The 14,310-nt window shown below is 35.8% G+C and overlaps 1 protein-coding gene across 3 annotated transcripts in view; it reads right to left on the bottom strand.

The window, feature by feature from the left end:
• Positions 1-3,128: 3,128 nt before the first annotated feature.
• LOC136852294 (uncharacterized) overlaps positions 3,129-14,310 on the bottom strand; it is a 120,492-nt gene continuing 109,310 nt past the window's right edge. For all 3 annotated transcript variants that reach the window (XM_067126792.1, XM_067126793.1, XM_067126795.1), the window contains exons 6-7: positions 13,985-14,082; positions 3,129-4,885 (exon numbers count right to left, since the gene is read on the bottom strand). In XM_067126792.1, coding sequence (XP_066982893.1) covers positions 4,736-4,885; positions 13,985-14,082 — 248 coding nt within the window. In that variant the 3' untranslated portion in view covers positions 3,129-4,735. The remainder of the gene's footprint in view (positions 4,886-13,984; positions 14,083-14,310) is intronic.

The following is a 14,310-nucleotide window of genomic DNA, read 5'->3' as shown; positions in this document are numbered from 1 at the left end:
CTTCTTACAAATCCAGTACGTGGAATTGTACCTTCATACAAATCCAGTACGTGGAATTGTACCTTCTTACAAATCCAGTACGTGGAATTGTACCTTCATACAAATCCATTACATGGAGTTGTACCTTTATACAAATCCAGTATGTGGAATTGTACCTTCTTTCAAATCCAGTACGTGGAATTGTACCTTCATACAAATCCAGGAGGTGGAATTGCACCTTCATGCAAATCCAGGAGGTAAAATTGTACCTTCATAAAATTCCAGTACATGAAATTGTGCCTTCATACAAATCCAGAACATGGGATTGTACCTTCATACAAATCCAGTACGTGAAATTGTACCTCCATACATATCCAGTATGTGGAATTGTACCTCCTTACGTGTCCAGTACGTGGAATTGTACCTTTATAAAAATCCAATACGTGGAATTGTACCTTCATACAAATCCAGTAAGTGGAATTTTACCTTCATACAAATCCAGTTTGTGGAGTTGTACCTTCATAAAAATCCAGTATGTGGAATTTGACCTTCCTGTAAATCCAGTATGTGGAATTGTACCTTCATACAAATCCAGTATGTGGAATTGTACCTTCATACAAATCCAGTATGTGGAATTGTACCTTCATAAAGATCCAGTATGTGGAATTTGACCTTCCTGTAAATCCAGTATGTGGAATTGTGCCTTCATACAGATCCATTACATGGAGTTGTACCTTCATACAGACCCAGTAAGTGGAGTTGTACCTTCATACAGACCCAGTAAGTGGAGTTGTACCTTCATACTGGATACAAATCCAGTACATGGAGTTGTACCTTCATACTGGATACAAATCCAGTACATGGAATTGTACCTTCATAATGGATACAAATCCAGTACGTGGAATTGTACCTTCATACAAATCCATTACATGGAGTTGTACCTTCATACAAATCCATTACATGGCGTTGTACCTTCATACAAATCAAGTAAGTGGAATTTTACCTTCACACTGGATACAAATCCACTATGTGGAATTGTGCCTTCATACTGGATACAAATCCAGTACGTGGAATTGTACCTTCATACTGGATACAAATCCACTATGTGGAATTGTACCTTCATACTGGATACAAATCCAGTGCGTGGAATTGTACCTTCATATTGGATACAAATCCACTATGTGGAATTGTACCTTCATACTGGATACAAATCCGGTGCATGGAATTGTACCTTCATACTGGATACAAATCCACTATGTGGAATTGTACCTTCATACTGGATACAAATCCACTATGTGGAATTGTACCTTCATACTGGATACAAATCTAGTGCACAGAATTGTACCTTCATACTGGATACAAATCCACTATGTGGAATTGTACCTTCATACTGGATACAAATCCACTATGTGGAATTGTACCTTCATACTGGATACAAATCTAGTGCACAGAATTGTACCTTCATACTGGATACAAATCCACTATGTGGAATTGTACCTTCATACTGGATACAAATCTAGTGCATGGAATTGTTCCTTCATACTGGATACAGATCTAGTACGTGGAATTGTACCTTCATACAAATCCATTACATGGAGTTGTACCTTCATACAAATACAGTAAGTGGAATTGTACCTTCATACTGGATACAAATCCATACAAATACAGTAAGTGGAATTGTACCTTCATACTGGATACAAATCCAGTACGTGGAATTGTTCCTTCATACTGGATACAAATCCAGTACGTGAAATTGTACCTTAATACAAATTCATTACATGGAGTTGTACCTTCATACAAATCCAGTACATGGAATTGTACCTTCATACAAATTCATTACATGGAGTTGTACCTTCATACAAATCCAGTACATGGAATTGTACCTTCATACAAATTCATTACATGGAGTTGTAACTTCATACAAATCCAGTACGTGGAATTGTACCTTCATACAAATTCATTACATGGAGTTGTAACTTCATACAAATCCAGTACGTGGAATTGTACCTTCATACAATTCCATTACATGGAGTTGTAACTTCATACAAATCCAGTACGTGGAATTGTACCTTCATACAAATTCATTACATGGGTTGTGACTTCATACAAATCCAGTACGTGAATTGTACCTTCATACATTCCATTACATGGAGTTGTAATTTCATACAAATCAGTACATGGAATTGTACCTTCATACAAATTCATTACATGGAGTTGTACCTTCATACAAATCAGCACATGGAATTGTACCTTCATACAAATTCATTACATGGAGTTGTAACTTCACTTTAAATCAGTACATGGAATTGTACCTTCATACAAATTCATTACATGGAGTTGTAACTTCATACAAATCCAGTACGTGGAATTGTACCTTCATACAAATTCATTACATGGAGTTGTAACTTCATACAAATCCAGTACATGGAATTGTACCTTCATACAATTCCATTACATGGAGTTGTAACTTCATACAAATCCAGTACATGGAATTGTACCTTCATACAAATTCATTACATGGAGTTGTGCCTTCCATATAAATCCAGTACATGGAATTGTGCCTTCATACAATTCCATTACATGAGTTGTGCCTTCATACAAATCCAGTACATGGAATTGACCTTCATACAATTCCATTACATGGGTTGTAACTATACAAACCAGTACGTGGAATTGTACCTCCATACATATCCAGTATGTGGAATTGTATCTTTATACAAACCCAGTACGTGGAATTGTACCTTCATACAAATCCAGTAAGTGGAATTGCACCTTCATACTGGATACAAATCCAGTATGTGGAGTTGTACCTTCATATAAATCCAGTACGTGGAATTGTACCTTCATACAAATCCAGTACGTGGAATTGTACCTTCATACAAATCCAGTAAGTGGAATTGTACCTTCATACAAATCCAGTACATGGAATTGTACCTTCATACAAATCTAGTACGTGGAATTGTACCTTCATACAAATCCATCACGTGGAATTGTACCTTCATACAAATCCAGTAAGGGAATTGTACCTTCATACAAATCCAGTAAGTGGAATTGCACCTTGACAGTTATCTATATTATGACTTAGAAAATATAATCAACAGCTTCGGGGTCCCCGAAACGCAAAAGGAATATGCAGTAAGAATTCCAAATACGAACCAAATCCTTTATTCCGTCTCACATTTGAACACCTGTTCCATAAAAATCTCTTACATGGGAAAGACTACAGCATAAGTTGCTGGAAAAGGCCCACCAACCCCACCAACACTTCCAAGATATAACACAGGAAATTTGTGTCTAGCGAAAATAATTGGTATAATAATAAATATATATTCTGTCAAATCGCGCTAAATCTCTCCATACTGTGCTACATTGGGTATGAATTTTCTTTATCATGAACATGTCCTTTTTAATCAAGGCTTACACCGGGGAATAATTTGCCTTCAGGCTTTCTGGGAAATAAAACTACATTGGCAAGGTGGGCTTTCAATAAAGCTGACGATTCATCTTCTCAGGGAATTATTTTATAATTACGGAAACCAGTCTTATTTTCACAATCACCACGAGCATCGTTTTCTGATTTCCCAACAACAGCTTACAGGTACACTGGATAATTCAGGCTATGAGGTTGCAATGTAAGACAGTGATTCATCATCGTTAGGCGTTTGTTTATAGAAACAAGTAGAAATCGTGATTGCTCACATCATCAACCTCCTACGTTCTCTGGGGCCCATCGGGGAAAAGATGCTGAGCTAAAAGAATTCATAGTCTTCTTAACCTGACCTCCATTGTTTTAAACATCACTTTGAATATATTGAATGAAAAACTAGTATCCTTTCTTGCAAAGGTCATCTCGAAGGTCCTGCTGAATTTTGGCGACAGCAATGCATAAATTATTCAAGTTTAGGATCGTGTGTGCTATGTGCTTCCTCTCTCACCGTTTGCTGTACTTGGCGTGTATTTTTGGTACAGGAACATAATGCACATTTGTTGTACATTCGTATGAGTACTCGCTTTTCTTTATATGTGCGTATCTGGTTGTATCTGCTTATTATTATTATTATTATTATTATTATTCATATTATTATTATTATTATTATTATTATTATTATTATTATTATTATTACTTTCGACTTTGTAGTCATTTTTTTAATTATTAAGCAGCAGAATTTTCTCCTCGATCAGTATCCATCATGTGCTAATCTGGTATTTGTGCTTTCAGATGTATAGTGTGTACATTAAAAGAATTTGCTCGTGAAGATATATATTCTCACCAGTACGCTATCTTCCTTGACGGCGCAGTCACATAATTGTGTGTGTATATATATATATATATATATATATATATATATATATATATATATATATTATATACATGCATACATACATACATATCTTGCATACACATGTATTATATCAAATGCGCTACTAAAGTATTTCCTATCTTAGATAATTATGATATGTGTCTTTAATGCCAAGTCGCATTGTACAGTTCCAAATAACTTTTCCCGTCCACACTGCATCTTTCCACTGAAGGTTCCCAATGCAATAAGAAGGGCAACTGAATCACTACTTTATAAATTTCTCTGAAACTGGTTTTTGTATTTGGAATAAATACCGCAGCGTTATTCTTCTGTTTTTCTTTGTGTATCCGACGTGACACTCGGTGAAGACAAACGCATTTCGCTGACTACGCAGAAAATAGAAAAAGATAAAGATTTAGGCTTCTGCAAAACGCTCACGGCCGCGGCGGGAAATTTTATGTGGAGTAACCCAGGATGCATCCCTGGGCAGACCAGAGGAGAGTTTTGATTTTATCCCGGATGAGCTTCGTCCCTTCCCGGCTGTAGCGCTCCCCGTGGAGCTCACACGGGAGCTTCATCACCTGCTCCATGCAGTCCAGGAACTCCTGGAACGGGGGAAAAGAGAGAAAGTCACATGAGGGTTAAAGTAAGTCAGGGGTAATGGCGGTGTTGGTTTTTCGGATGCGTTCTTCGAATTGTTTCGCATGAGGCTACTCTGGTTGTGTTATAATTTTTGTCTTGGTTACTTGTATTTTTCAAGTCTTTCTACATGTTTTTGTCTTTATTACTTGTATTTTTCAAATCTCTACATATTTTTTGTCTTTGTTACTTGTATTTTTCTAATCTTTCTACATTATTTTGTTTTTATTACTTGTATTTTTTCAATCTCTACATATTTTTTTATCTTTGTTACTTGTATTTTTCTAAACTTTCTACATTATTCTGTTTTTACTACTTGTATTTTTCAAATCTCTACATATTTTTTGTCTTGATTACTTGTATTCTTCTAGTCTTTCTGCATATTTATGTCTTTATTACTTGTATTTTTCAAATTTCCCTACATATTTTTGTCTTGATTACTTGTATTTTTCAAGTCTTTCTATATATTTATGCCTTTATTACCTGTATTTTTCAATTCTTTCTACATATTTTTTACTGCCCCTCCTATTCCATTCCTTACTACATTCCATGCATGTTTCATTGTCCCATGTCTTTCTTTGACCAAGTACTCAGATTTAATGACGTAACTCTTCTTCTTCTTCACGCTTTTAAGTAGGAATACCCAACTTAAACAATTAAACCAAAATGTTATTTCATTTACGATTGTCACTTTCGAACGTATAACTCAGGCTGAGCTAAATCAACATTGTCTTAAATCTTTCTGTCAAAAAATCTGTTCCCCTCCCGTGAATGTTCATATGACTGGGTATTTCCAGCATTCATTGCCATACTTTCTCTTGCAGTAGCTAATTTTTCATGACATCTCACGAATTAGACGACTCTAAGGGGATAAAAAGTATTGTGTGTGTGACTTGCCAAAAGCTCATTAACTCGCCATTTAATAAAAATATTCATCTCTTGTACGATGCGCCAAAGGCCTTCCTGACTTGCGTTGTGTTTTCATCAAAGAATCAATGACGCTTTACGCTTTATAACACCTTTTAAAGACTCAACTGGTGTGTTTCCTTTAAGATGCTGAGGAAGGCGATGCCCGGTTCGTGGCTAAATAAATCGAGGTTGCTTTCTTTATCGGGTATGAAAGAGTTTGGTGGGCATCCCTTAGAAAAATAGGCCTAGAATTGTTCACGGTAAAGTAAATAAAGAGCTTTGAGCATCATTCGGCTCCCCTCTGCATTCTTCCTTCTCTCCTTCCTAACTTAATTCTCTCTCCGTCTACCTGTTCACCTGTCGCCTCTCTCTCTCTCTCTCTCTCTCTCTCTCTCTCTCTCTCTCTCTCTCTCTCTCTCTCTCTCTCTCTCTCTGTAGGCGGGGGCATCCCTCAGAAAAAATAGCAGGCCTAGAATTGTTCACGGTAAAGCTCTGGGCATCAGTTCCATAGTGTACATTCTGCTTTCTCTCCTTCTTAACTTAATTCCCCCGCCCCCTCTACCTGTTCACCTCTCTCTCTCTCTCTCTCTCTCTCTCTCTCTGTAGGCGGGGGCATCCCTTAAGAAAATGGTAGGCCTAGAGTTGTTCACGGTAAAGCAAAATAATAAAAAAAAAGAGCTCGGGGCATCAGTTCCACCCTATGCATTCTGCTTTTCTCTCTTTCCTAAATTAATCCTCCGTCCGTCTACCTGTTCCTCTCTCTCTCTCTCTCTCTCTCAAGGCGGGGTGACTGGCTCTTTGCTGTCTCGCTGCACCCGTCCACCTGCCTACATACGTACGTACGTACCTACCTACCTACCTACCTGCTTACTCGGCCCTGTGACTCATAGAAAGAACGTTGGCAACAAGCGCCTCTTCCTTTCCTGCTGAAATATTACCATGGCAACTTTGAAACGGGAGTTGCGACGCTCGTCCCTGTTCCGTTAAGGTCAGGGCTGCGTAGTGACGGAGGTGTGAAACAGAGATCGGTTCTGGGTGTTCTGTCGGGGATGGAGAGGAGGACGAAGGTAAAGAGCAGAGAGAGAGAGAGAGAGAGAGAGAGAGAGAGAGAGAGAGAGAGAGAGTTTTCTCCCGGGGAATGAGACAATGCGGTCTTTCAAAAAAAATAATAAAGGCAGTTTTTTTTCTCTCTCTCCCTCTCTCTCTCTCTCTCTCAGCATAACACACACGCATATACACACACATACAAATTAAATATATACATATACATATATACATGCACACATACATATATACATACATTTATATATATATATATGTGTGTGTGTGTGTATATACACATACAGGCACACACATATATATAATATATAATATATATACTGTCTATATATTTATTCATAAATTTTATTTGTTATCTTTTCTCCTTTCAATCTCTCCCTTTTATCAGTGCTCTCTCTCTCTCTCTCTCTCTCTCTCTCTCTCTCTCTCTCTCTCTCTCCCTATTCTCTGTTCATTTACCACACGATCATTTTTCGCGGTGAAGAAGACTGCCACTGTGACATAATTCCTTTCCGCATTTCAAGGAGTCATGAATGCGTCCACTTGAACACCCTTTGGCGACGGTGCCTGCCTTTTATGGAAGCTGTTTCAAGGGGAGTCTATAGACCAGTGGCAAAAAAAAATCTCTCTCTCTCTCTCTCTCTCTCTCTCTCTCTCTCTCTCTCTCTCTCTCTCATTTTCTTCCGCGCTGGTTTTCATTAACAGAAACTCTCTTTCTCTCATCCGTTTCTGTGCTGGTTTTCATTGACAGAGAGAGAGAGAGAGAGAGAGAGAGAGAGAGAGAGAGAGAGAGAGAGAAAGAGAGAGAGAGAGAGGGCGGGGGAGGAATTAGTGAAACATGCTCAGATACGTAGAAGTCTATAGGTTACCAAAGGTTGAGAAAGGTGGGACGAGCCTTGAGATGGTCCGGTCATGTGGAAAGAATGGAGAGGGGGTTGTTGAAAAGAGTGTACTATTTAGATTTGTTAGAAGGAAGGAAGAGAAGAAGACCCTAGAGAGTGCCGGATAGATGGAGAATAAAAGGTTTTTGGAGAAGAAAGGTCTTAGCATCCAGGAAGCGAGAGAATGTGTGGAAGATATAGGTGAATTTCACAGAGTGTGTGTTTGTGTGTAAAGGGATTTGACGTCCAGTTGATGAGCCTTCTATGTAGGCTTTAGTTTTCTGGAAAGAAAACTATTGTGCCGGCTTTGTCTGTCTGTCCGCCCTCAGATCTTAAAAACTACTGAGGCTAGAGTTTGCAAATTGGTATGTTGATCATCCACCCTCCAATCATCAAACATACCAAATTGCAGCCCTCTAGCCTCCTCAGTGGTTTTTATTTTATTTAGGGTTAAAGTTAGCCATAATCGTGCATCTGGCAATTATATAGGCCAGGCCACCACAAGGCTGTGGTTAAAGTTTCATGGGGCGCGACTCATACAGCATTATACCGAGACCACCGAAAGATAGATCTATTTTTGGTGTCCTTGAGTATACTCTGTACAGGAAACTCGAATTTTGTACTTGTTTTTTTTTTTTTATTCCACAATTATTGGGAGGTTTCATGTTCAAGGGATTCCTGCACGACTAAACAGTGAAAGCATGAGTGTGGCAGTGATCACTGCCCAGTTCCTGCCTGTCGATATCAACAGAAGCAAGAAGTGGGGTGGCGGGGGGTAGGATAATGTCGTGCGCTTTCGTGTCAATGATTTCACGTCTTGGTGGCTTCTTCCTCCTGCCTCATCTCAACTGACGCACATTTCTTTCATTGAAATATCATTCAGCATGTAGTATTCACTTCCACAAAGGAGATCAAGCTGAAGGTTGCCTTTATACCGAAAGCTTTTGCCTCCAAAAACAAGTCCTTTGTCTCTTCTTCCATCTGACCTTCCACCCTCTTCTAACAATGTTTATTAGTGCAACTGCTTTGAGGTTTTCCTTCTGTTACACATTTCAGACCTCTTACTCTCAATTTTCCTCATAGGTCCTTGCGCTTGGCCTTTCTCAAACTCTGTCTTCTTAAAACGTCTCTGGTGTTTTCTAGTCTCAGACGGTTGCGTATGTTCGTCTGTACTGTGTCTGTAGTATATACACACACACACTATATATATATATATATATATATATATATATATATATATATATATATATATATATGTATATGTATATATATATTTATATTTATATATTATATATTATATTTGTTGTGATTTCTACCACTGTGTATCAGTCCTTCGTCAATGGCTTGGAAATAAAGCTGAAACCGGTTAGGACCTACACCCAGTCTCTCGTTTTTACACCTGTGGTGACGTGATAATTATGTATTTATATATAATATATATATATATATATATATATATATATATATATATATATATATATATATATATATATATATATATATATATAAAAGTACAACAACAACTGTCTACAAGATCTTCTTCGCCTTTTCCTCAAAGGCATTGTCAAGCAAATTGCATGCAACAGAAATGACAGCAGCAGCAACAGATATCAAAGGATTTTAAAATAAATTATAAGCTATTAAATAAATTTTAAGTTGTAAAATTTGAGCTTGTTCCCCAAATAACAGACTCAAGACATTTAACAGGAAATACTGAAAATCGTCAGTTTGTTTTTTAAATCTCCTTTGAATATCTTGTGTAAGATTGGATAAACGTTATATAGGCCTGGACTTGAATTACTGTTATTTTCATTTGTTTGTTGCATTAATGCAGAATCTACTAGGGACTGTGCAAAATAATATTTCATCTTTAGGGATTATGGACAATAATATTTCATCTTTGTGTTTATGCAGAATCTAATAGGGATTATGGACAATAATATGTCGTCTTTGTAACAATGCAAAATCTAACAGGGATTATGGACAATAATATTTCATCTTTGTATTGATTAAGAATCTAATAGGGATTAAGGATAATAATATTTCATCTTTTTATTAATGCAGAATCTAATAGGGATTAAGGACAATAATATTTCATTTCATCGTTGTAATAATGCAGAATTTAATAGGGATTATGGACGATAATATTTCATCTTTATAGTAATTCAGAACCTAATAGGGATTATGGACAGTAACATTTCATCTTTGTATTAATGCAGAATCTAATAGGGATTATGGGGCAGTAATATTTCATCTTTGCATTAATGCAAAATCTAATAGGGATTATGGACGATAATATTTCATCTTTGTATTAATGCAGAATCTCATAGGGATTATGGACAGTAATATTTCATGTTTGTATTAATGCAGAATCTAATAGGGATTATGGACGATAATATTTCATGTTTGTATTTATGCAGAATCTAATAGGGATTATGGACAATAATATTTCATCTTTGTATTAGTGCAGAATCTAATAGGGATTATGGATGATAATAATGCATGATCTAATAGGGATTATGGACGATAATGTTAAATCTTTGTATTAATGCAGAATCTAACAGGGATTATGGACAATAATATTTCACTTTTGTGTTAATGCAGAACCTAATAGGGATTATGGACGATAATGTTTGATCTTTGTATTAATGCAGAATCTGATAGGGATTATAGACAATAATATTTCATCTTTGTATTAGTGCAGAATCTAATAGGGATTATGGATGATAATAATGCAGAATCTAATAGGGATTATGGACGATAATGTTTAATCTTTGTATTAATGCAGAATCTAACAGGGATTATGGACGATAATATTTCATCTTTGTATTAATGCAGAATCTAACAGGGATTATGGACGATAATATTTCATCTTTGTATTAATGCAGAATCTAATAGGGATTATGGATGATAATATTTCATCTTTATTCTAATGCAGTATCTAATAGGGATTATGGACGATAATATTTCATCTTTGTATTAATGCAGAATCTAATAGGGATTATGGACAATAAATATTTCATCTTTGTATTAATGCAGATTCTAATAGGGATTATGGACAATAATATTTCATCTTTTTATCAATGCTGCATCTAATAGGGATTGTGGACAATAATATTTCATCTTTGTATTAATGCAGAATCTAATAGGGATTATGGACAATAATATTTCACCTTTTTATTTATGCAGAATCCCATAGTGATTATGGACAATAATATTTCATCTTTATGTTAATGCTGAATCTAATAGGATTATGGACAATAATATTTCATCTCTGTATTAATGCAGAATCTAATTTGGATTAAGGGCAGTAATATTTCATGTTTGTATTAATGCAGAATCAAAGAGGGATTATGGACGATAATATTTCATCTTTGTATTAATGCAGAATCTAGTAGGGATTATGGGCGATAATGTTTCATCTTTGTATTAATGCGGAATCTAGTAGGGATTATGGACAATAATGTTTCACCATTGTATTAATGCGGAATCTAATAGGGATTATGGGCAATAATATTTCATCTTTGTATTAATGCAGAATCTAATAGGGATTATGGACAAAAATATTTCATCTTTGTATTAATTCAGTATCCCATAGGGATTATGAACAATAATATTTCCTCTTTGTATTAATGTAGAATCCAATAGGGATTATGGACAAATAATATTTCATCTTTGTATTAGTGCAGAATCTAATAGGGATTGTGGACGATAATATTTCATGTTTGTATTAATGCCGAATCTAATAGGGATTATGGGCGATAATATTTCATCTTTGTATTAATGCAGAATCCAGTAGGGATTATGGGCGATTATATTTCATCTTTCTATTAATGCAGAATCTAATAGGGATTATGGACAGTAATATTTCACCTTTGTATTAATGCAGAATCTAATAGGGATTATGGTCGATAATATTTCATCTTTGTATTAATGCAGAATCTAATAGGGATTATGCACAATAATATATCATCTTTGTATTAATGCAGAGTCTAATAGGGATTGTGGGCGATAATATTTCATCTTTGTATTAATGCAGAATCTAATAGGCATTGTGGGCGATAATATTTCATCTTTGAATTAATGCAGAATCTAGTAGGGGTTATGGGCGATAATATTTCATCTCTGTATTAATGCAGAATCTAATTTAGTAAGGATTATGGACAATAATATTTCACCTTTGTATTAATACAGAATCTAATATGGATTATGGAGGATAATATTTCATCTTTGTATTATTGCAGAATCTAATAGGGATTATGGGCAATAATATTTCATCTTTGTATTAATGCAGAATCTAATAGGGATTATGGACAAAAATATTTCATCTTTGTATTAATGCAGAATCTAATAGGGATTATGGACGATATTATTTCATCTTTCTATCAATGAGGAATCTAATAGGGATTATGGACGATAATATTTCATCTTTGTATGAATGCAGAGTCTAATAGGGATTATGGACGATAATATTTCATCTTTGTATTAATGCAGAATCTAATAGGGATTATGGACGATAATATTTTACCTTTGTATTAATGCAGAATCATGGAGGGATTATGGGCGATAACATTTCATCTTTTTTATTAATGCTGAATCTAATAGGGATTGTGGACGATAATATTTCATCTTTGTATTACTGCAGAATCTAATAGGGATTATGGACGATATTTCATCTTTGTATTAATGCAGAATCTAATAAGGATTATGAACAAAAATATTCCATCTTAGGCTTAATCAGCTGGATGTGATTTTCACATAGGTAGACATAAAAAAAGCATTATTCTTTTGGCCAGTTCTTAAAGAATATTCAAGTTGATTCATTCTGACATTTAATTCCTTACTTGTCTGGCCCAAAATAGAATGAATCGACGTCCTGTCACGGGATTTTAAAACAATGGTATACTGCCCTGTTGAGAAGAGTTGCTTGCAAGCATTTGCTTTTAATGTTGAGTTACATGAAAAGATTAGATTTACATTGAATATCTTAATGTTGATTTGTTGGACTCAAAGCCACTTCTTGCGTATGCATGTAGTTTTTTTTTTTTTTAAGTATTCTGTAGATATCCATTATGTACAGCTTTCATTTTGATTGTGACTAGCATATATCTTTACGAGTTTGCTGCGAAAAGTAATTGAAGTGGTTAGGCGCTCTCTCTCTCTCTCTCTCTCTCTCTCTCTCTCTCCTCTCTCTCTCTCTCTCTCTCTCTCCTCTCTCTCTCTCAAATTTCACCCTGTTGTTTGGAGGACATTTTCTTATGCTGAAATTTCCATTCGCACAATTTGGAAACATTTCAAAATTTTCATTTGTTGTGACCGGAAAATTTCTCTCATTCACTCCAGAGAAAATCGTTATTTCCGTAACGACATCTCACGAGCAGTAGCCTACAAATAACTTCTAATTCCACTCGCTATTTATTGGTTGCTTTGCTTTGCTGTAATTCCCAGGTACAAACCCACGTTACATAATATGCTGTGTCACAGCCAGAGTCGTACAGTACTCTTATAATAGGTTAGTGTTTGTGTGTGTGTGTGCGTCTGCGTACAAGATATTAACATTAGTAACAGACTGTCAGTTAAATATTGCTGAATTAAAAAGTAATATATGTCACTATCATAAAATTATATAAGAGATAGTAAACGAAGGAAAAAGTAAACGTTTCCAATCATATAAAAGTTGTTAGAGGGTAATCCCAAAAGTGCTTCATTCCCATTCCCGATTTTTAATCTGAGGGCCTCATGTCAGCTTTCGTGGATTGCCAAAATCGTTCCTTAACTGATCATTCGAACGTCGCAATCATCTCATTTATTTCCGGAGAATAAACATACTGATAAAATAATTGCCCTGGGGTCCTTTACTCCGCACACCGTTTTAAACTGTAGTACAGTCTCCTTCAGGATGTTGCGAAATTTGGAACTTCGGAAGTTCAAGTTCAAGCGAAGATGCAACGCATTACTACCCTAAAACAAATCTTGTATTTTGATAATTTAGCTTACATTTTTATTTATTTATTTATTTGTCATTTTTTCTTTTATAGCAATTGATCTCTTCTTTCTGTATTCCTTATCACCTTCTATTACTTCTTTCGAATGAACACCACAATATTCTTTGGAAGCTTGAATTTCAAGTCAGTGGCCCCCAAGGAAGGCTTTTATCCCTATCTTCTGAATGATACAAGGAACAGAAACGCTTCTTACCCAGAAGATGAAACATACCTCCCGTATTCTACATTTGTCCGGATTATCCGGTCCAAAGGCGAATTCGTCGATCAGTCTCGACCCACAGGAATGGAGATTACGGGCGTGGCAGGCGTCTGCAAGGGCGAGAGTCTCATTAGTGATCTGCTGAAATGTGAATGAATAGATACATAAAACGCCCCCTCTTCTCCTTCAGTGGCTGTAATTGATTTGGGTAGTCTCTCTCTCTCTCTCTCTCTCGTCAGGTTAGTGAAAGAAGGTAACCTAGACCAGAATATTAATGCAAAAACAGATTGAAAGGCGATAAAACGTATAAAAAAAGCACTAAAATTGAAAGACACTTT

Source organism: Macrobrachium rosenbergii, chromosome 25 (genome assembly GCF_040412425.1).
Source record: "Macrobrachium rosenbergii isolate ZJJX-2024 chromosome 25, ASM4041242v1, whole genome shotgun sequence".
NCBI classification, from domain to species: Eukaryota; Metazoa; Arthropoda; class Malacostraca; order Decapoda; family Palaemonidae; genus Macrobrachium; species Macrobrachium rosenbergii.
This window is presented reverse-complemented; position numbering and strand designations above follow the sequence as displayed.